Raw genomic sequence first — 24947 nt, 5'->3', positions numbered from 1 at the left:
ACAATTCATTGTTGATAGTGGAAGCCAAAAGAACCTCATTTCAACAGAGGTCATGAAGTGGTTTGGCCTACCGACTACACCACACCCGCAACCGTATAGTATCGAGTGGCTTCACGAAGGATGAGATCTCCGAATTTTCCAGCAGTGCCACATTCCCTACAGCATCAAACCCTTCAAAGATGAGGTATTGTGTGATGTTACACCTCTGGATGTTTGCGATGTATCATTAGGCAAGCCATACTTGTGGAGGAGACATGTTGTGTATGAGTCAAGGCCTCGCTCTATTATTATTTCTTTGGGTAATTCATTATACAAGATACTATAGGTAGCCCCACCTACTGCCACCTCTTTGATCACTGCTAAGAAAGGCAGCAAGCTCATCTCACAAATTAGGAAATTTATTTTATGTCTGGTTTGCTCCCAAAGTAAGGGGAATATCGTTGCCACATCCATGACCCCCGCGAAGGGTTCCTCCACGCAGCAGTAGCAGCAAAGGGATATGGTCATGATAGAACATAGGAACATCTTCTCCTCACCCACAGGGACACCGTTTCATTATCAGGTACCACGCAAGTTTCAAGTGGGCGACAAAGTTTGGTTGCATATATAGAAAGAACGCCTTACAAGAGCCCTTCAAAAGCTCAGACCATTCCGACATGGTCCTTACAACATTACCAAGGTTATGGGAAACAATTCTTTGGAGAACAACATTCCTCCATTCCTTCACTTGCACCGAGTGTTCAATGTGGAATGCCCTCAACCATGCTTCCCACCATTACTGGACACATCAAAGATTGCAGAACAACCCACTAGGGACCAAGTTTAGCAGATGGAGGAACTCAACGCAATGGGACCATTGCTGCCTAAGGGGGGAGGAATGATCCAAGTGGATGTTTGTGGCCACCCACCTATCCCACTTGGACCCCCACAACCATCTCTTTCATTTTTTCAGTTTCTGTAATTCCAGCACAATTTAGTATTTTTAGCAGTTTTTTGGGTCTTGAACTTCCGGAGCCATTTTGAGGCCCTAAACGATGTTTTTTGGGAAATCTGGGAGCAACATGGGTCCATTTAATAATGTTTCTCTTCCTAAAGTTTTAATGCTCGAATATATCTTTCTATCGAGCTATTATATGCATCAAACTGAGATCGGGTGCCAAAGTTACGACCCCGGGAAATTGATGTACCAACTTACCCAAAACGGGGCCCACAATTTTGGCATTTCATCTTCTAGGGTTAGGTTTCTAGATGTTTAGGGTTTTCCATTGTTTCTCAAAAATAAATAGGCCTTCAAGCCTCACTGTAACACAGTTCAGAGGCATGTAGCTGACACATCTCTTCTAAGAGATAAACTACCATCGCCCTAACTAGTTCATTTCCATTTCTATTTGTAAGCATATTTCAGTATTTTACATTAATGAAATGAAGTATTATTTCCACTGCATCTCTGTATTTATGGTTATCTCTGTAATTTATTGCGTTCCTACTTAAATCTGGATCAGTGGTATCAAATCGGTCTACTTTTCCTCTGTTTTTCTTTGCATGTTCCCAACGAGGTCAGGATATAAGGAGTTAGGGCTTGAACTAGTCGAACCTTTGCAAGACCAGCCTCGCAAATCCTGATAGCCTTCCATGGCGGATGAAAAAAAAGACAAGGGAGCAGGAGATCCTATCAAAATCTTGCTCGAAGAAGCCCTCAAGCGACAAAGGAACGTGATGATAGACAGTTTTGCCCAGATCCTTCAGTGGCTACCCAGGGGCAATGCATCGACTTCCAACAGCTACTCTGGAAATGCCACACCGTTTAAGGTACAAGTTTATTTTTAAATCCCCATATTTGAGGGTCAGATAGATGCAGATGCCATGGATAAATGGTTAAATCTGCTAGAGGGTTATTTTTCTGTTCACGATATTTCTAGTCAGGAAAAGATTATTTTCGCTCTTCTCAAAGCAGCCCCCCACATCAAGAACTAGTGGGAAACCTACTTCGAGCAGAAGGATGAAAGTTCAGGCTCACTATTTTTAGTCACTCCCACTTGGATTTCATTCCAGGATGTCATAAAGGAGCAGTACTACCCTGTCAAAAGTTATGAGGACATATACATAAAGTGGACTACGCTGCGGCAAGGAAGGGACCAAGATGTGCTAGAGTTCACAAACATTTTCATACCCTTCGCACACAGTTGGATATCAAGGACTCTGAGATTCATTTGGTACTCAAGTACCGCGACTGCCTACACATATACATCCAGGACGAGATGGAGTTCCTGAACATCTCCTCGCTCGGCACAACATACCGATACACTGTCAAAATCGAGCAGAAGTTCAAGCAAAAGAAGAGAGACTTTGGATCTATGAATCCAAAGCAAGGGAAAGGCTTCCCCAAATCACAAAACCAAGGACAAAGCCAAGACAAGGCAACCCAAGACAACCTGTCGAAGCCACAAGAAAAGAACAACACCACGAAATCAAAGAAGGACACAAGAAAGTGGTGTGAGTTCCACAAGAGCCCCACTCAAAAAACGAGTGTCAAACCAAGTAGTCACTGGTGGCCGAGTTGAAGGCTTCATAATTATATGCATGTTCTAACCCTGAGTCAGAATCTGACAAGGGGAATGGAAAATGAAGGTAGATCATTGATACGGAGCCTAGTGTCATTGTTTCCACTGCCATGATCCAAAAGAATGCGATTGAAGATCCAAAGGAGGGGGAACGTATTTTCCACTCATAGATCTGGGTGAAGGGTTCACCACTACAATTCATTGTTGACAATGGAAGCCAAAAGAACCTCATTTTAGTAGAGGTCGTGAAGCGGTTGGGCCTACCAACTACACCACACCCGCAGTTGTACAGTATCAGGTGGCTTCATGAAGGACGAGATCTTTGAGTTAGCCAGGAGTGCCACCTTCCCTACAGCATCAAATCCTTCACAGACAAGGTAATGTGTGATGTTACACCTCTAGATGTTTGTGATGTATTATTAGGCTAGCCATACTTGTGGAGGCAACATTATATGTATGAGTCAAGGCCTCACGCTATTATTATTTCTTAGGGTAATTCATTATACAGGATACTAGAGGTAGCCCCACTTACTGCCACCTCTTTGATCGCTTCTAATAAAGGAAACAAGCTCATCTCACTGACTAGGAAATTTATTTTCTGTCTGGTTCGCTCCCAAATTAAGGGGAATATCGTTGCCACATCCATGACCCTCGCGAAGCGTTCCTTCATGCAGCAGCAGCAAAGGGATACAGTCATGAAAGAACATAGGAACATCTTCTCCTCACCCACAGGGATGCCGTTGCACTATCAGGTACCACACATGTTTCAAGTGGGCGACAAAGTCTGGTTGCATCTGTAGAAAGAACGCCTTACAAGAGCCCATCAGAAGCTCAAACCATTCCGACATGGTCCTTAAAACATTACCAAGGTTGTGGGAAACAATGCTTTGGAGAATAGAATTCCTCCATTCCTTCGCTTGCACCAAGTGTTCAATGTGGAACGCCCTCAACCATGCTTCCCACCATTATTGGACACATCAGAGATTGCAAAACATCTCACTAGGGACCAAGTTCAACAGATGGAGGAACTCAACGCAATGGGGACCATTGCTTCCTAAGGGGGGAGGAATGATCTAGGTGGATGTTGGTGGCCACCCACCTATCCCACTTGGACCCCCACATCTGTCTCTTTCATTTTTTCAGTTTCCGTAATTGTAGCACAATTTACTATTTTTAGCAGTTTTTTGGGTCCTGAACTTCCAGAGTCGTTTTGAGGCCCTAAACGACGTTTTTTGGGAAATATGGGAGAAACATGGGTCCATGGGCTAATTCTTCTCTTCCAAAAGTTGTAATTCTCGGATAGTTCTTTCTAACGAGCTATTGTACGCGTCAAACGGAGATTGGGTGCCAAAGTTACGACCCTGGGAAGTTGATGTACCAACTTACCCAAAACGAGGCCCACAATTTGGTGTTTCATTTTCTAGGGTTAGGTTTTTCCATTGTTTCTCAACAATAAATAGGCCTTCGAGCCTCATTATAACATAGTTCAGAGGCATGTAGCTGACACATCTCTTCTCTGAGATAATCTACCATCGCCCTAGCTAGTTTATTTCCATTTCTGTTTGTAAGCATATTTTAGTATTTTATGTTAATGAAATGAAGTATTATTTCCACTGCATCTCTGTATTAATGAAATGAAGAATGAATAGCTTGATGATTGAAGCCTATATGTCGATCTTTGACAATGAAGGATTAGGATAAAACACATGATAGCATGAGAGCGACCCATATTGACAAGAAGTAAGCCAACGTTCATTGTATCTTTCCCAAAGTCCAAAGGTCAATTTCATTTTGAAAAGTTTAAAATAATTGAGAATAAGATTTGTTGATGTGCCAAACCCTACCAAACTAGATTCGGCCATGGCACCTTACCTATGATCAATTCCTTCTCATGCTTGGCACTCGCAGTAGTAGCAATGAGTCTCATCTCCTCCAAGGGCAACATTGATTGCCAATTAGCAACAATGATTCCAACAATAATCACCCACATTAATGTATTGCTTATAAACCAATAACAATAATCACAACAGAAGCGAGTGTGCCAAGTGAGCGTACCAAGATGATTTGGGAGGTCCATTACAACTGGGTCATAGGACACTCTAGTGTGGAGAAGACTATGGCAGTACTATAGAAGTATTTTCTTGGCCAAAATTCAAACATGATGTTGGAAAATATATCAGATCCTGCACTGCTTGTGTCATTTCCAAACCAACCATTAAGAAGCAAGGTTTGTACACTCATTTTCCTACTCCTAGCTGGCCTTGGTAATCCACCTCCATGGACTATATGGACAGTCTTACTTCTACCAAGCATGGTAATGAATATCATGTGTTTGTGGTCATTGATAGATTTTCTAAGATGGCGATATTGGTTGTTTAGTAGAATAATATTGGAACAAAAGCCATTGCTAACCTCTACTTCAAATGAGTATGGGTATGTTTTGTGATCCTCTAGACCATTATATCAAATCATGATAGTAGGTTTCTAAGCATATTTTATTCGAACCTATGTTCATTTTTGGACACCAAACACACCAAGTCAATTGCATTCCACCCCTAAATTGATGGCCAGACAGAGGTCATCAACAAGATGATAATGCACATATTACGCATGTACAAATATAAGCATCCATGAACATGGGATGAGATTCTTCCCTATGTGTAACACAGCTACAACAAAGCTCTCCATAACTCAACTGGACACAACCCTTTCATGTGGGCCTGAGATTTCAACTATTGTGTCCCATTGATGTTGCAATGCCTCTTGCAACTACACAGACAAAATTTGCACATGTCCAAATCGAAGCTAACAAGCCCATCAAGTTTATTGAATGCATTTAACACATCCACCAGTAGGTTCATGATATCCTAGGTGAAGCCAATACTAAGTAGAAAAATGTCATGATCAACATCGAGTGCCACATAAGTTTCAAATGGGTGACAAGGCTTGGTTACATTTACAGAAGGAACACCTTTTCGAAGCCATCAGAAGCTTTAGCTGCTCTAATATGGGCCTTATTCTTTGTCATGCACCTAATATTCAATGTAGACCTCCTTTTACCATAGTTTCCACCATTGTCGGACACATTAGATATTGTTGAGCAGCTGACACCAGAAAAGCTCAACCCAAATTGCATTGAAAAGACGACAAATGATGAGATCATGGAAACAAAAGTTAAGAACAATCGCTAACAGAGGATTCAACTGTATCGAGTCGTCAAATCCAATGAGCTCCTTAACCAAGGGATGTGGTTAACTAAGGACCAAGTTCAAAAGAATTTCCCTCACCTTACGGAGGCACTCAATGCAATGAGGACCTTTGCTTCCTGAGGGGGAGGACTGGTACAAGTGGATATTGGTGGCAACCATCCTATTTTACTTGGATCCCCAACACTATTTTCTATTAATTTCTTATTTTTTAGCATACTTTCCTATTTTCGTAGTTTTCTATTTTTGATAGTTTTCTAGTCCTGAACTTATAGAGCCATTTTAAGGCCCTAAACAACTTTTTTTGGGGAAATGAACATTCGATCAATGCTTGCAATCAAAAGTTGTTTTTCTTGGATATAAATTTGTAATTGGATATCATGCACGCCAAACAAAGAATGTATGTCAAAGTTACAACCCCCGGGAAGTTGATGTTGCAACTAACCCCATCTGGGCCTCTACCTTTTGGTGTTTCATCTCCTAGGTTTAGGTTTTTTGATGTTTAGGGTTTCTCATTGTTTCTTCATGATGAAAATGCCACTGAACCTCATTGTAACACAGTTTGGAACACATGTATTCGTCACATCTCTTCTCAGAGATAAGCTACCATTGCCTGAGCTAGTTTGTTTTCATTCTGCATGTAAACAATTTCTAACATTTTCTATTTATTAATTGAAGTTTAGTTTCTCTGTGTTTTTTTTTAATCTATATTTCATTTCATTCCTTCAATGTATCTAAGTGTTTATGTTTTAATTTTGTATTTCATTTTGTCCCTTTCATAAATCCAAATCATCTTCCATCTTCCTAATAATGTTGTTTGTATCTTTCAAAAATGTTATATTCATACACTATCTTCTTCTATGGAAAATGACAATTAAATTTACTGCCAATATGGATGGGAATAGATAAACTAGCAATGGCACAAGGGTGGCTTTTAAGAGAACTAAGGGCTTTGTTACGATGTGTAAAATATCTGAAATGTCTACATATTTACCTTCTCATATGATGTATTATGCTCATTGCTTAATAGCATTCAAGTATTGGTTCAAATTCATTAACAAACCACCTTGATATTCCCTCATGTAGAGTTATTGTAGGTTACTTATATATCCTACTCATAATAGGGGGAATTAGTTCTTGAGTATCCTAATGAAATGTTAACTATGAGAAAAGTCAGTGAACAAGGATTGTCTATCTTAAATACAATTATAATTTACTTATACTATTGGTATAGTTATATATTATTCAAAGGTATTAACATTTAAAAAAGTAATATAAAAAGCTATTCATACCATCTTTTGGATGCAAAATATCATTTCAATGTCGATCATCCTCTTGTTTCTCAAAAAGAGCACTTGGTAGTTGATGGCTTAAAAATGTCAAATGTTGGTCATTTCGTTACCACTTGTCATTTAGCCAAAAGTGCATTGTTCTATTCAAAAGAAATTTAAGGCAATAAATATTGTTATAAATAAAGGAAAGAAAATTTAGAAGACAAACAATAGAAAACATGGGAGGTGAATTATAAATGGTGTTGTGATAAATGATTATCTAATCATCCGTGAGATGTATGCTAAGATAACTGAAATGTAATCAATATGTTATTTTGTTGGTAGCTTTGAAGGCAGCTTAATAATATACAAGGTTTATACAAAAAATTTAAAAAAGAAAAAAATTTAATATATGTAGGTCATTGCATTGAATTTGGTGAACAATTTACATTATTGTTACAAGTATATCTAACAAACTAGAGTTCCTGCTATTGATCCAACAACTTTCAAATTCCTTTTCTGAGCAAAAGGACGTAGGTAAATCTCATTAACGTAGGTAAATCTCATTATTTAATGGAGCTTAAAAATTATTTGAAGCTTTGGTTTTTATATCCAACTTAATATTGATAAATTAGTATAGTTTCATAATTATTTTTTAACTTTTAGAATATGTGTTGTAAAATTAATCTATCTTCAATTGTTTCCTACCACTCTGATGTAGCCATAACATGATACAAATAGTGAAAAATAAGGCACAAGGCACATTATTTTCACCTTTGAAAGACTTTGATAAATTAGTATAGTTTCACAATTATTTTTTAACTTTTAGAATGTGTTGTAAAATTAATCTATCTTCAATTGTTTCCTACCACTCTAATGCAGCCATAACATGATACAAATAGTGAAAAATAAGGCACAAGGCACATTATTTTCACCATTGAAAGACTTCGCTTAAAATTTCTCAAAAAGCCACTTCTTTAGTGATCAATTTGAATGCCTCACTTCATTCATTGAAATTATTTACATATTTTATGAAAAGATGGACTATCTTGACATCTTCATAGTAAATATGCCCCAAGAGTTTTTGTATTTTGAATGAGGCCATAAAGATTGTCCCATTTACATGCTTAAATATTCTTCTTTTATACAATTGCTTGTATAAAATAACTAATCATAGTCTTCTTAATGTTAATTGTTTGAGAAAAGAAAAACAATACCATACCTATAAATCATTAAAACTATGTAATAAAGTATATAGAATCTTCATAGACGTATTCTTATAAGTAGTGGGAACCTAAGCTGGTTTATTATCATCTCTATTACAAACTTGGAAAATGAAATAAGAAAATACTCGCAATACATTGGAAAATGAAATAAGAAAGTACTAGCAATACATCTAGATCTTAAAGTGAATTGCCACAAAGGTTGGCATGTCTCTAGAGACTTGAACACACTACTTGGAACACAAATCACGAATCATACCACTAAAGCTAAATTCCTTTAACTATTATTTAAATAAAATTAAAAATATAAAATTATTAACATTATAAATTATAATTAAAAATAAGTATTAACTATTACTATATTATTCATATTTTTACATTTTTGCATATAAAAATTTGATCCAATTTCTTTCCCAAATATTATTACTGTCACATTCTATATAAAATATTATTACTCTCACATTCTATATAAAGTAAACTCTTATAGGTAAATAACACATTAGATTTTTTATATTTTGGATGCAATGTGGAAAATATAAATTCATTGTCAAATTAAATTCCTCACTTTCCCTATTAAATAAATTCTCATTCATAAATAAATAAATAATTATTGAGTTAATAACATATTTAAAAATAGAAAATAATTTTGTAAAATCTTAACTATCGTAAAAAAATAATTAAACTATTTTATATATAAAATAATTAAACTATTTTATGAAATTATAAAATAAAATGTAATCTATATTTATATATAATATTTAGAATATTTAATAAAAAATTTAAATAAAAAATAAAAGTTATTTTTTTAATAACCTTTTTCTTTAATAACATTAGGGATCATTGAAAAAATGGAATATATTTCAGACTAGAAATAAATTGATTGTAATAATAATTCTTTCGACATTCTCATATTTTCTTTAATTCTATCTATATTCTACAATAATTCAACCTTTTCTTCCAGGTAGAATTTTATGTTATGATCTGCCTGAATGGATCTTTCCCATACATCAGCGTCAATTTCTATGTTTTTTAAATTTGAGAGCTTCTCGATTCCTACCGACAATCTCTTGAGTGTCGGGCAACCCTGTATCAGCAAGAATTGAAGCTTGGGCATTGTACCCTCCATCCACACAACATTTGATGATGAGGAGGAGCTTGATATACTCTCTAACACCGGCATGTTCTGTATCTCCAAGCGCTCCAACATCGAAAATCCACCAACGCTTCCCCTAATCCCTAACTCCCTCACTTTATTTAACACCTGTAATTTCAATACCCTCAAATTTGGCAATCTCTCCAATGGTGGAAGCTCTTCCAGTTGGTCACAACTGATCAACCACAGGTGCTCCAGTCATTCAAAGTCACAAATACAATTGGGCAAACTTATTCCTTGATATCTGAAGAGACCAAATGTCTGCAGGTTCTTCATGTTTTGCATGTCCGGGGGAAGATCCTCCATTACCTTAAGCTCATTCCTATCAAATTGCAATACCAAATGCTTCATCTGCAACCAAGTTCCCATTGGACCCACTTTTATTCCCCACCTTTTTCCGTCTACTATCTTTCCCACTTTGACATGTACACTGAGCTCCATCAAATTTGGAAAATTTGTAAAATCCTTCAAACTGCACATACCACTCTCAGCTTCATCCATGCCCAGCACAACCTTTCCCATTAACAAGAAAAAGCCTAGCTTTTTCAATGACGTAAGTTGAGAGATCCCATGTGGAATCCCCACTAACCTCTCACAATAATCTAGATCTAACTGCTTGAGATTTTTCAGCTCTCCTATTGTACATGGCAATGATTTTAGCTCTCGACAGTGTCGAAGATGCACAAATTGCAATCGAGAAAGATTGCATACCTCAGCGGGCAGAGTACTGATATTGGTGCCATTCAACCCCAAAAACTCAAGCTGTTTGAGTTGCCACATCGACTCTGGCAACAATGTTATATTGGTGTCGCTAAGATCCAAAACCCTTAGAGATGGGAGATTGAGTAAGAAGCCATTTGGAACTTCTCTTAAACCCTTATTTTGGGCTAAGATCAAAGTTCCAAGTGTTGGACATCTGAAATCTGTAGGCAGAAATGTGGTATCATTATAATAGCGCATTGCTATTCTCTTGCAATTGTCCATCACTTGTTCTGCATGAAACTGGTCCAGCTTTTGACTTGTTCTAAATAAACATTTCTCTTCCTTTTCACCAATATGGAGCGCCATATCACAAAGAATGTCATGAACTTTATCCACTTCTTTTGGCCAATAACAGTATCATTGCTAACATGCGCAAATAAGCAATGTTCTACTAAAAGATTTACATGCCTGCCTCCTACTACCATTAATTGGCTTTTGTCTGTGCTACTAACCAATCCCTCCCCTATCCACGTCTCCACCAATTGCTCCACTCGAATGCTTTCATCTTCGACGAAGAAAACACTAGCAATACATGTAGATGTCAAAGAGAATTGCCGCAAATGCAATACACTACATGGAACACAAATCATGAACCATACCACTTGAGCTAAATTCCTTTGACTATTATTTAAATAAAATGAAAAATATAAAAACATCAACATTTTAAATTATCATATAAAATAAATATAATTTAAAATAAACATTGATTAATATATTATTATTTATAAAATCATTTAAATAAATAAAATTACATTTTCAAATTTATTTATTTATATTAATTAAAAAAACAATACTTCACTTTATTAAAATTCAAATTTTTTCTATCATTATTTTAATGGATGAAAATCGCAAATCTAATTATTTTTTTTTTATCTCTTATTATTTAAGAAATTATTAAATATAAACATGTTTTTTTATATTTTTACATATAAAAATTTGAATCCAATTTCCTTTCCAAATATTAAGTATTCTAACATTCTATATTAAATAAATTCCTTATGTAAATAACACATCTAAATATAAATAAGTTCTTTATATTTTGAATGCAACATGAAAAATTTAAATACACATTAAATATGAAAAATTTAAATACACATTAAATTTTATTTGGGCATATTAATTCCTCTCTCATTTTAGATTAAATAAATGTTCATAAATAAATAAAATCATTTTTATGGAGTTAATAACCTATTAAAAAAAGTTATAAAATATTAATTAAGATAGAAAAATTAATAAAATCATTTTTATAGAGTTGATAACATATTAAAAAAAGTTATAAAATATTAATCAAAATAGAAAAATTAATAAGAAGTAATATGATTTATGTATAAAATAATTAAACTATTTCATTAAAATATAAAAAAAGTGTAAAAACAGAAATTAATATTAAATATAATATTTAAAATATTTATTAAAAAATTTAAATGAAAAACTTAATAGTGATTTTTTTTAACAACCTTTTTCTTTAATAACATTAAGGATAATTGTGAAAATGGAATATATTCCATGCCAAAAATAAATGAGTTAAAATAATAATTCTTTCTTTAATTATTCATTTACATATGACATTCTCATATTTTCTTTAATTCTAACTATTAATAACATTTATTATAAATGTTATTATTACAATAATTTGAGCTTTTCTTCCAGGCAGATTTTTATGTTATGATTTGCCTGAATGGATCTTTCCCATACACCAGCGTCAATTTCTATGTCTTTTAAATTTGAAAGCTTCTCGATTCCTACCAGCAATCTCTTGAGTGCGCTGCAATATTGTATATTCAAGAGTTGAAGCTTGGGCATTGTACCCTCCATCCACGCAACATTTGATGATGAGGAGGAGCTTGATATATTCTCTAACACCGGCATTTTCCACATCTGCAAGCGCTCCAACATCGGAAATCCACCAACGCTTCCCCTAATCCCCAACTCCCTCACTTTATTTAACATCTCTAATCTCAATACCCTTAAATTTGGCAATCTCTACAATGGTGGAAGCTCTTCCAGATGGTCACAACTGAACAAGCATAGCTGCTCTAGTCGTTCAAAGTCACAAATACAATTGGGCAAACTTGTCCCTTCATAACTGAAGAGACCAAATGTCTGCAGGTTCTTCATGTTTTGCATGTCCAGGGGGAGATCCTCCATTACCTCATGCTCATTCCTATCAAATTGCAATACCAAATGCTTCATCTGCAACCAAGTTCCCATTGGACCCACTTTTATTCCCCACCTTTTTCCGTCTACTGTCTTTCCCGCTTTGACATATATACGGAGCTCCATCAAATTTGGAAAATTTGTAAAATCCTTCAAACTGCACATACCACTCTCACCTTCGTCCACGCCCAGCACAACCTTTCCCGTCAACAAGCCTAGCTTGTTCAATGACGTAAGTTGAGAGATCCCATGTGGAATCCCCGCTAATCTCTCACACTCATTTAGATCTAAATGCTTGAGATTTTTCAGCTCTCCTATTGTACATGGCAACGATTTTAGCCGTCAACAGTCTCGAAGATGCAAAAATTGCAATCGAGAAAGATTGCATACCTCAGTGGGCAGAGTACTGATTTTAGTGCCATTCAACCCGAGAAACTCAAGCTGTTTGAGTTGCCACATCGACTCTAGTAACGATGTTATATTGGTGTTGCTAAGATCCAAAACCCTTAAGAGGGGAGATTGAGTAAGAAGCCATTTGGAACTTCTCTTAAACCCTCATTTTGGGCTAAGATCAAAGTTCCAAGTGTTGCTGGACATCTAAAATCTGTGGGCAGAAATGCAGTATCATTATAATAGCGAATTACTATTCTCTTGTAATCGTCCATCACTTGTTCTGCAGGAAACCGGTCCAGCTTTTGACTTGTTCTAAATAAACATTTCTCTTCCTTTTCACCAATATGGAGCACCATATCACGAAGAATGTCATGAACTTTTATCCACTTCTTTTGGCCAATAACAGTATCATTGCTAACATGCTCAAACAAGCAACGTTCTACCAAAATATTTACATACCTGCCTCCTACTACCATTAATTGGATTTTTTCTGTGCTACTAACTAATCCATCCCCTATCCACATCTCCACCAATTTCTCCACCTCAATCTTTGCATCTTCGGCAAAGGCACCACAATATAGAAAATAGTTCTGTAAGTTACGATCGTAACTCCATTTGAGTCACCCATAGAGATCTTCATCAATGCCATTGTACAACTTTAGAAAATCAGGATCTACATTTTTCATTTGAGTTAGAGCAAAACTCCACTCATCAGCAAAAGTATTACCCTTCATTGCTACTGTAACAACATTTATCACCAACGGTAGACCTTTACACTCTTCTGCAATTTCTCTAGCAATATCCTCTACAATTTTTGTAGGAGCATGGATTGCATTGAAGGCAACTCTGCCAAACAACCCCCATCCTTCTTCCATGGATAGGAGTTTTATCTGTATGCAGTAGTCATCATTTTCCCCCATTTTTCGAATCACTTCTTTGCTGTGGGTAGAGATTACCACTCTACTACCATTATAATTTCCTAAGGGGATTCCAGTTCTTCTTCCAGGTGGATTTGATTCCACACATCATCCAGAATGAGAAAAAAATTCTTCTCCTTGAGATAATTAGAAAGTTCCCTCTTTCGCATGTCAAGAACAGCAGAACTGCTCTCAGCATTAGAACTGCCCATCCCTAGGTTTAAATTGATTTCTTTCGCAATAACACTTTGCAACTCCTGAATGTTAAAATTTTCTAAAACAGTTAACCAAATCACGTTTTCAAACACATTACCTTTCTTGTGGGTGTTAAATACCATTCTCAGTAATGCCATCTTGCCAACGCCACCCATGCCAATGACACCTATTACCTGAAATTGATGATTGTCTGCATCTTCAAGCCTTTTATTCAGCCACATCTCCGCTTCTTTTATCCTAGAACCCACAAAGATAGACTCTGGTACTGGCTGAAGTAATGCCCCTGCTTCCAGTGGCTCAGAAGAAACAATCCCTTGAGTAGAACTTCTGGTTGAAATGGCATTTTCAAGATTGTTGCGACGCTCAATGATATTTAATTTGCATTCTCTAATTTTCCCACGCAATCTGGGCTTGCAGAATCGACAATATAAGCAACCTTTCCATTGTTGGGAGCGTTGTATGACGCTCTCTGCATCTTGCAGGGAAATTCGGAGCCTTTCCAACCCATCATTCAGAGGGGGAGGGATAATTCTTTGCTGATGTTGAAATTAGTTGACCATGTCATCTAAGAAGACTCAGGTACTACTTAGTTTTTCTTGCAAAAACTGTGTGTTCCTTTCCAAGTGAATAACATCATCTATAGTTTGGACTAGTGGAGAAATAACAACACTAACAACGTTGCTTATGATGTTGGCTACTACTCCAATGAAAATGACCTCCATGGATTTTGCAACGACGAAGCAAACAAAGAGAAAAAGCAGAAAAAATATGGAAAATAAATTTTGAAAATAGAGAAAAAGCAAAAACAATATGAAAAATCAGTAGATATTTGCAGATAAAATAATATGTATGGAAGGCGAGGTGAATAGGTACAACAATGAATCCAATTAATATAAAGCAAGCAGTGGTCGTTTCTCTTGATTTTCTTTGGGCAGAATGTGATGGGAAAAAGGAAAAGTAAGAACAAAGGAAGGAAGCAGTATGAGTGTGACCAAAGAAAAGAAAAAGTAGGAGAGCTGAAAACCATGAAGGCACATGAGTGCGACCGAAGAAAGAAAAGGGGGAGAATAATAAACATGGAAGGCTAGCAATGCAACGAAAAACAAACTTGCAAACAGAGCAAAAGTAGAACAAATATCGAAGGAAGGAAGGAAGCAAGGAAGGAAGCAATATGAGTGTGACCAAAGAAAAGAAAAAGCAGGAGAGCTGAAAACCATGAAGGCACATGAGTGTGACAGAAGAAAGAAAGAAACAGGCACATCTTGAGATGGACAAGGAAGGAAGGAAGCAATATGAGTGTGACCAGAGAAAAGAAAAAACAGGAGAGCTGAAAACCATGAAGGCACATGAGTGTGACCGAAGAAAGAAAAGTGGGAGAATAATAAACAGGCAAGGCTAGCAATGCAACTAAAAACAAACTTCTTATACAAATACATATATATAACTTCTTATTGAATTCTATTTTTACACAATATTACATTTGTTCGAATACATATAAATATGCTCAAGATAAACATCACAAATATATATATATATATATATATATATATATATAACAAAAAGTATATGTTCTACACAAGTGAAACGAACACTCAAGTAGAGATTTTATTAGTTAAATTGGTTTTTTTTTTCCAAAAATACAAATTTGTAAGTATCAATTTTAACATAGTACTATTCTCTTTCAAAAAAAAATATTACAAATTTTCAAGTATCAATTTTAACATAGTCCCTAAGCATATAGATATTTTGAAAAATCATGTAAAAACAAAGCTACACATGTTTGATATCTATGTCCATGTTGTTCTAATGGACTATGTCAATGGCTGAAATTTGGAGTTGTTTGAACCAATTCACCATCACTCAATACAATTGACCATGCAATTAAATGCATCTAGTTTTGAATCATGCTTTGAAAGCTCTATATCTCATCTATAGTTTTTAGAGAAGGTGATTCCATTATTATGGAAGATTCCCTATCTAGTGTATCTTCTTGAGTTCTAGGCTTTCACAGTGACAATGGCATTTTTGTATAAGTCCAATCTTTTGAATCTTCAATTATTTTTTAACCTCTTAAATTTCACATGTAAAATATTTGTCATCATGCTTACACCCAAACAATACCTATTTGATAAAGGAGTCTTATTAGTCCTTGCATAAAGCTTTGACTTATGACTTAAAGTCTAATGTAAATTACTAAACTCAAGTAATTCTAATTCTAATAATAATAATAATTTAAAAAAACAAAGAATGAAAAGTTATAATTCCAAACTAAGGCAAATTTCTTAACTCCTATAAATACCAACATGAAAAACTTCTAGCGAAAAAAATTTAAACATGCAAAACAAAAACAAAAATCCGCAACAAAACCAAAAACCAAAGAACAAGCTCCATAAAACCAAATTTAAAGTCAATCAAAGTAAGTATAGAGATCTCCAAACATTATGGAAACCCAAACACTAGTATCAAGGAAAAATCTCCTACAAGGATGAAGGAAAAGGACAATTGATTGTATAAAGGTATTAATGAGCCTTTAGATATGAATTGAGGATAGAGTTTTGTTTCAAAGACTTGTTTTTTAGATATGAATTGAGGATAGAGTTTTGTTTTTCAAAGACTTGTTTTTTAACGTGTCTCAAAACAGATGCTTTTTGGGGTAGAATATGCCTTCCTATCCAAGATTCTTAAGATATGATAGTATTTCATCTTATATAATTTTATTTTTTCTTTCCTTATTCTTCATATATTTTTAATAAAATTATTCTAATTTTATCAATATTATTTACAACACTTTTAATTATAAATTTGAGATTTCCTATTAATTTTAATCCCATATATAAATCCAAAACCTCAATCTCATTATTAGTTACTCATCCTAAATCCCATGCAAATATTATTCTTTCCCTTCCTTTAAGATAATAAACAATCTCAATCCCTCTATCTTACCATAATTTCCTATTTAAAGAAATTACCATTAGTATATAAAGAAATATATATTTGTAGATGTCAAAGTAAGGATGAAATTTTATTTCAAAAACCGATGTACCTTAATGTGATTTGGTCCAGCCACATACTTCTTTACATTTTTTATCGCCTCAAATCTTATTTATTTTTTCATTATTTTCTATACATTTCTAATAAAATTATTCGGAGTTGTCTACAATGCGACTTTTTGGAGATTCCGGTGACGGAATCCGGCAGAAGAAATTGAGGTTAAATCTTGATTTATTGCAGTTAAAATGGTTTTTTAACTGCATATTTGGATTCAGCGCCCTGGAAAACCCCTAGGACGCTTTCATTGTGCAGAAACTAGCTATCAAACTTGCGATTCCAATAAATTCCTGCCGGATTTCGACCGGAAAAACCCGTCGGAAAGGCTTTCAAAAAGTCGTGTTATAGACAACTGCAAATTATTCTTTACCCTTTCATCGTCTCAAATGTTATTTATTTTTTCATTATTTTCCATATATTTATAATAAAATTATTTTAACTTGAAAATAATTTCCAAAAACTTAATATCATAATACTGAAATAAATTTAATTCCATATAAATGAGCTTAGAATCCTAATGAATTAGATTTAATCCCATTTATACAGCCAAAGTCTCAACCTCATTATTATTAGTTTCTCTTTCTAAATTCTTTCCTAGATCTTGTTATTAGTTTCTCTTTCAAAATTCTTTCCTTTAAACAATCTCATGTGTCCTAGCACTATTAAGTTAATATGTTTTTACTTTAGCTATGGTGTGCATATATCAAGTTGATAATGATGTCGATGTCTGAATCATCTTAGTTGATTTGTTAGCATCATCCATATCATATCAAATCCTTGATCTTTGAACAAAAATATACAGTCACATTAAGAGCATTCTGTGCAATATTAGAAATTTAGATGATTCTGTTACAGTGAGTATGGTTAAAGCCACATGCTTCCACTCAGGTCGGTAAGATTAGCCCTAAAATTCACAGTTATCCAAAAGATACCTCTATCACAAGATAATTTTGACAAATATAGAAATGCAGGCTACCAACATTTATTAATTATGCTAAACTCCCTTTGATGTTGAGATTATGAGTATGACGGGTCTGAAAACAAATTACAGGTCAAAACAGAATGTAATATAATTGTATAGTCAGATCAGTTCAACTGGGGTTACTGAAAGTGATGAGGCGATTCCTAAATCTAACACTATAGAAAATTTATTGCACTTGACATGCGCCGGAGATAGCCCCTTGTAACACGCCGTTTTTTTTTTTTTTTTTTTTCCTATAGTCATCCGGGCACGTGTTATATCTGCATATCTCCGACACATGTCAGGGCGTATTAAATTTTCTATAGTGTTGGATTTAGGAATCGCCAAGTGATGAAGGTGTAGAGGCCATGGCCCCATAATTAGTAGTGTACGTCTCAGCCGGGCTGACATCACAGCTGCATTCATGTAAACCAGCAAAGTGCCCTGTTGCTACCCTGACGTTGAGATGTTCTCTGCATTTCAACGCGTTTTCTTTGGCAAGCCTTATCTACAAGAGACAGTACCCTACAGTGGGTTTTGGCCGCCTCGATATGCGGACTACCATCTCCCTGTTTATGTATGCGACAATGGGTTTTGTCCGCCTCGATATGCGAACTACCATCTCCCTGCTTATGTATGCTCATACATACCATCCTGAAAGAGAAAAAAAAAAGCAGGAGCACTGAAAGAGGCACATCCTTGAAAGAAAGAAAGAGGTACATCTTGACAGGGACAAGGCAGTAAGGAAGCAGTATGTATGATGTCGATTCAGAATCATTTTAGTTGATTTGTTAGCATCATCCATATCATATCAAATTCTTGATCTTTGAACAAAAAAATACAGTCAGGTTACGAACAAAAAAACAGTCACGTTAAGAGCATTCTGTGCAATATTAGAAATTTAGATATCATATCAAATCCTTGATCTTTGAACAAAAATATACAGTCACGTTAACAGCATTCTGTGCAATATTAGAAATTTAGATATCATATCAAATCCTTGATTCTGTGCAATATTAGAAATTTAAATATCATATCAAATCCTTGATCTTTGAACAAAAATATACAGTCACGTTAACAACGTTCTGTGCAATATTAGAAATTTAGATGATTCTGTTACAGTGAGTATGGTTAAAGCCACAGAGTTCCTCTCAGGTCGCTAAGATTAGCCCTAAAATTCACAGTTATACAAGAGACACTTCTGTCACAAGATAATTTTGGCAAATATAGAAATGCATGCTACCAACTTTTATTATAGGGGGATGTGCTTTAATTATACTAAACTCCTTTGATGTTGAAATGATGCGTGCAAACAAATTACAGGTCAAAACAGAATGTAATATAATTGTATTGTCAGATCAGTTCCACTGGGGTTACTGAAAGTGATCAAGGTGTAGGGGCGGTGGCCCCATAATTAGTAGGGTACGTCTCAGCAGGGCTGACATGAGAGCTGCACTCATGTACAACCAGCAAAGAAAACACGTTGAAATGCAGAGAACATCTCAAAGTCAAGGTATCAGAACAACACTTCCTGCTGTGCTGCTGAGGGTATAATAAGGTGTTTAATAAGGGATGCGACTTTAAAATACCAAATTACACAGACCACTCAGCTCGACTGGTATCATTGAAGAATACAGGTTCCCTGTTTTTCGGAAAAGAATAGAGAGGTTGTCTATAATAGAAATACAGTTTTTCCAAAATTATTGTCCATGTGTTCGTCTAATTTCGTGAATTCATATGGGCCGTAATTCTCTCAGTTTTGTTAAACCCCAGTAAATTTATCACGGTTGGGAGAAATTATATTAGGATATTGGGAACCCGCATTAACCCTAGCTTCTCTGTTCCACACTCTTTTCTCCTTTTTGTCTGCATTTCGATCCCTTTGCCCTGCTGCGGAAATGTTCAAAAACAGGTTACGAGAGTACGCCCAGAAGAATTCTTTGCCTTTGCCAGTTTACACCACCGTAAATGAAGGCCAAGACCATCTTCCTGAGTTCAAATGCAGTGTGACAGTGAACGGCGCACGATATGATTCGCCTCCAGGATTTAAATATAAGAAGGAAGTAGAGAATGCCACCGGATATGATTCGCCTCCAGGATTTAAATATAAGAAGGAAGCAGAGAACGCCGCCGCTCAGGTAGCGGTTGAAGATTTGCATAAGCTGGGGTTGGATATCCACTTTAAAGTAAGGTTGACTTTCACTCAAATGCCCAAAATGTTTTCTAGGGCCATGGAATATGCTGTATCTGATTTATGCGATTTCCTTATATTTTTCTCCGAAAACACTGCGATAGAAGTTTGAGACTGTATCCAGCTTGTTGCTGTGTAGTATATTAACGAATATGTCTTAAATCATTACCCAGTAACCCAAACAATGTTTCTGTTCTGTTCTGGGTCTCTGGCAAATTCTTTGTTTTAGTAAGAAAATCATTATAAATTCTGATCATTATTTTTTCATGAATTAAATTCTGAACATTTTCCTATGAAGCCATAGGAAAATGTTCAGAATTTAATTCATGAAAAAATAATGATCAGAATTTATAATGATTTTCCTACTAAAACAGAGAATTTGCCAGAGGCCCAGAACAGAACAGAACAGAAACATTGTTTGGGTTACTGGGTAATGATTTAAGACATATTCGTTAATATACTACACAGCAACAAGCTGGATACAGTCTCAAACTTTTGTCGCAGTGTTTTCGGAGAAAAATAGAAGGAAATCGCATAAACCAGATACAGCATATTCCATGGCCCTCGAAAACATTTTGGGCATTTGGGTGGAAGTCAATCCAACCCCAGCTTATGCAAATCTTCAACCGCTACCTAAGCGGTGGCGTTCTCTGCTTCCTTCTTATATTTAAATCCTGGAGGCGAAGAACGCCACCCTGGAGGCGAATCATATCCGGTGGCGTTCTTCACCTCCAGGATTTAAATATAATAAGGAAGCAGAGAACGCCGTCGGTCAGGTAGCGGTTGAAGATTTGCATAAGCTGGGGTTGGATATCCACTTTAAAGTAAGGTTGACTTCCACCCAAATGCCCAAAATTTTTCTCCGAAAACACTGCGACAGAAGTTTGAGACTGTATCCAGCTTGTTGTTGTGTAGTATATTAACGAATATGTCTTAAATCATTACCCAGTAACCCAAACAATGTTTATGTTCTGTTCTGGGTCTCTGGAAAATTCTCTGTTTTAGTTCATGAATTAAATTCTGAACATTTTCCTCTACCATTTTGTGGAAGTATGGATATGGCTTGTTTTATATTACACTGCTCAGTACTCTTTCGGCATAGTATGTACCATAATGATATCTGAACATCCTTATTTATGCATTGGCCGCAATGATAACTGAACATTTTCCTGTGCCATTCTGTGGGAAGCATGGAGATGGCTTCTTGTTGTATATTATACTTCTCGGTACTCCACAATGATATCTGAACATCCTTATTTTATGCATGTGCCGCAATGATATCTTAACATTTTCCTCTGCCATTTTGTGGAAGCATGGAGATGGCTTCTTGTTATATATTATACTGTTCAGTAGCCACAATGATATCTGAACATCCTTATTTATGCATGTGTCGCTATGATATCTGGACGTTTTCCTCTGCCATTTTGTGGAAGCACGGAGATGGCTTCTTGTTATATATTATACTGTTCAGTACTCCTTCGATACAGCATGTGCCAAAATGATATTTGAACATCCTTATTTATGCATGTGCCACAATGATATCTGAAAATCCTTATTTATGGGCCACAATGATATCTGAACATGCCATGCCACTTTGTGGAAGCATGGAGATAGCTTCTTGTTATATATTATACTGTTTTTCTCTCCGAGTGTATGAGGTGGTCTTCTCATAGAATGGAAACTTTAGATGCATATATAAGCACCTGGGTCCTAGTTGATCCACAACATGTCATAATGAGCTAGATGTGATGAGTTCCATTTGATCAGAGGTCAAGTGGTGAACAAGTCTTAGCATGTATCCTCGAACACTCGAGACCTTTGTCAATCTGGTAAAGAGTTTGTTCATTCGTTACCAAACCTAATGAGTTTGAATATGTTGGAGGATTGTAAATTTGTTTGTCTTATTTTTGATGACCAAGCAGGAGACAAAACTACTCAAGAACGTGCTCAACGAGTTTGCTGTAAAAAAGAACATTCCACTTCCTACGTATCAATTTACAAAGGAAGGAATTGCACACTGCCCAACTTTTACGGCAACTGTAGAGATTAACGGGGAGTCGTACACCGGAGCTCCTTCAAACAATAAGAAGGAGGCCGCAAGAAACGCTGCATATGAAGCAATCCGATCAATTCGCACCCAAGATTGTGAGTTGCTGTAGATAGAAAACAAATTATTTGCATTCTCCTTAGTTATCTCTATGTAATTTGTAATATTGTTAGTTTCCTTCTCTCCATTGTGCTATTTAGATTTGTTGATGCCACTGATCCATTAGATTCTCTTTTCAGGCAATTCTTTTCCACAGATTGAACTTCATGATGAAACCAAACAAAACAATGATTCTAAGCAGGAATTCAAGGTCACCAATGTTGTATCAAAGCTACCTACTGATAACAGTACATCTAATAATCAACTATTGGTAGAAATGGGTTCTCATTCAGCTGAAAATACAGAAAAGTTGAATGTTAAGGATGTTCCTACTGTTCCAGAAAAGATAAATGTGGAGAACCCCATTTGAAGTTGGAGGGTCTTCAGAAAAATCAATGGTGAAGGATTCGGGTGAAGTTGAAAATGGTAAGCCAAGTATAAATGAGGCAAAGAAAAGCCTCAACAGGATCTGGTCGAACAACATGGATTGAAAGAGGAAATGACAGACCTCATTCAAAATAAGGAACATGGATTTAAGCAACTTGAAGGGATGCAACAAGGCAGTCAAGAGGTTGTTTTAACAGAATCGATTGTCAAGAGGATTAGAAGTGAACATGAGGATGCTGAACATATGTCTGAGAGAGAAAAAACTTAAAAAGAAGAACAAGGCCAAAGTGAGGAAGAGTGATGGCACAGCTTGACGCAGCCAAGAGAGTTCATTTTCAGTCTGCCTGGCATTGATACGTGACAATTCAAATTTATTCATATTTTACAAATCTCTGTTTTTATTTTAACTCTTGTTCTATTTCCTTAGATTGGATTTTATAACTCAAAAGTCTGTTGGCCTGCTCTCATAATTTCCTTTGGCTTGCTCTCGTCATTTCCTTAGATTGGATGTTATAACTCATAAGTCTATTGGCCTGCTCTCATAATTGAAAAAATAAAGTAAAACAACTTTTACATTATGTCAATGGCCTTTATGTTTTAAAACTTTGAAAATATCTAGGAGATGTTTCCTAGTAGCTTTACATATATGTTTTCATGTTGAAAACCTTTATGATTTCTTGTTTGTCACATGCAATTTATTTTGGAATTTGAAAGTTGCAATCACAATAAACATGCTGAAAGATTTTCAAAAATAAGCACAAATGATTACAAGTGAAAGTTTGGCCAAAATAACCAAATTTGAAAAATCAACAAAAAGCTCAAACTAAGCTGAGTGTAAGTTGTAAATTATTACAATGAGGTTTCTAATTCATTGAGGCTATTTCCCTGAGTTTTATTTTTTAATATTTCACTAAGAACACAACTTATACACATGGGATACAAAACTTTATCACTTCCCTTTTGGCACACATGTTGAGGCAATGAACAAAAACACCAATTCTCCCTAGCTTCAATTTAGCCTTGTTCACATGTGCCAACCTTATCCATGCTTATGCTTATCCTTTGGCACGAGATTTGAGGAGGTTGTTGAACATTAGGTTGACTGGATGGCACCTTAGGGTTTTGACCCTCCATCTCATCCACCATATCCACTCATGCATACATACCTAGGTGGTGCGTTCCACTATGAGGACATACTCCTCATACTCCTTGCATAACCTTGTTCACACCTTACACATTTGAATTGAGTATTGATGGTTTGACTTGGTCAAAGGAATTCCACTTGCGTATATTTTGAGGAGAGATCATGATTTCGATGTGGACCCATTTCCACAAGTACCTAGAGCACATGGTTTTGACCCTCCATCTCATCCACCATATCCACTCATGCATACATGCCTAGGTTGTGCATTCCACTATGAGGACATACTCAGCAGTGTATGTCCCAGAGATCCGATTTTCATTTTAAAAAGTTCCTACCCCATTGACTAGGCAATTTCTATTATGTTATTGAGGTATTTATTTTTTGGAACACCCTGCACAAGAACTTGCTTTCTGAAGGAAGGAAGAGTTCTTGACTAGGTTTTACCCTACGCAGGGGTTTTGCCCTGGCTACGTGTCTATATCTCGTGTCCTCTTCTATTTATTGATTGGCATTAGTCTTGATGATAAGAATAAGATAAATTGAAAGAAGAAAAACTAATAATGAAACATCACAAGATAATGTCATAATACGAGAAATCAATTAACTTGCCACCCAATTGGGTTTCTCAACATGTTATCAGAGCTATGGTGGAAGAATGTTGAAGATCACCTTATTGGCAAGAAGGAAATACAATTACTCCCTGACCTATACATTGAAGACAACTAAAGGAAAACACTAAATCTTGAGGTCCGATCTCCCGATTCAAGAAGGCATAGAAAAGGTCCGAAGAAAGTACAAGAATATAATCATTACTACAAGGTTCAACCACCTCAAAACCAATAGAGACATGATCACTGTGATAAAGGATAAAGAATCTAAGAACATATCGAAGAAAGAAAGAAGTCATTAAAATATCAAAGAAGCAATCTGCATTAGTAGAAATCCTTTAGAACCTGTAGCAACTTCTCCATTATTATCATAGAAGGATACAAAGGTCATGATGGCAGCAATATGGATATTGTTCCTCAGTTTATGAAATAAATGTTGAGAAATCAATGCTAGTAGAGTTACGATTAGATTTCTCTTTCTTGATAACTACTAGTGAATTATGTTGGCTTCTTTTACTTCTTTGTTATATTTATCTTTCATCAAGCAATTATTGTTGTTTTGACTAAAGTTGACTTTATGGTTAGGGCTGAAGTTTGACTGTA

The 24947-nt window shown here is 35.7% G+C and overlaps 3 protein-coding genes across 3 annotated transcripts; 1 reads left to right on the top strand and 2 right to left on the bottom strand.

Moving 5' to 3' along the window:
* Positions 1 to 12159: 12159 nt before the first annotated feature.
* On the bottom strand, positions 12160 to 13202 carry LOC149152315 (uncharacterized). Its single transcript, XM_089443454.1, has 2 exons — positions 12887 to 13202; positions 12160 to 12647 (listed from the first exon to the last, which is right to left on the bottom strand). Exons 1-2 carry the CDS (start codon positions 13200 to 13202, stop codon positions 12160 to 12162), a joined length of 804 nt encoding a protein of 267 aa, XP_089299580.1.
* A 503-nt stretch (positions 13203 to 13705) lies between these two features.
* On the bottom strand, positions 13706 to 14080 carry LOC149152314 (putative disease resistance protein At5g63020). Its single transcript, XM_089443453.1, has one exon. It carries the CDS (start codon positions 14078 to 14080, stop codon positions 13706 to 13708), a length of 375 nt encoding a protein of 124 aa, XP_089299579.1.
* A 5654-nt stretch (positions 14081 to 19734) lies between these two features.
* Positions 19735 to 20204, top strand: LOC149152313 (double-stranded RNA-binding protein 2-like). Its single transcript, XM_089440952.1, has one exon. The coding sequence runs from the start codon at positions 19767 to 19769 to the stop codon at positions 20169 to 20171; it is 405 nt and encodes a 134-aa protein (XP_089297078.1). The 5' UTR covers positions 19735 to 19766; the 3' UTR covers positions 20172 to 20204.
* The last annotated feature ends 4743 nt before the right edge of the window (positions 20205 to 24947 follow it).

This window comes from Pinus tabuliformis, chromosome 9 (assembly GCF_031772625.1).
Source record: "Pinus tabuliformis cultivar Carrire ecotype Pingquan chromosome 9, CPIR1, whole genome shotgun sequence".
NCBI lineage: Eukaryota > Viridiplantae > Streptophyta > Pinopsida > Pinales > Pinaceae > Pinus > Pinus tabuliformis.
Note: the sequence above shows the minus strand (reverse complement) of the source record. Positions and strands in the feature narration are given on the sequence as shown.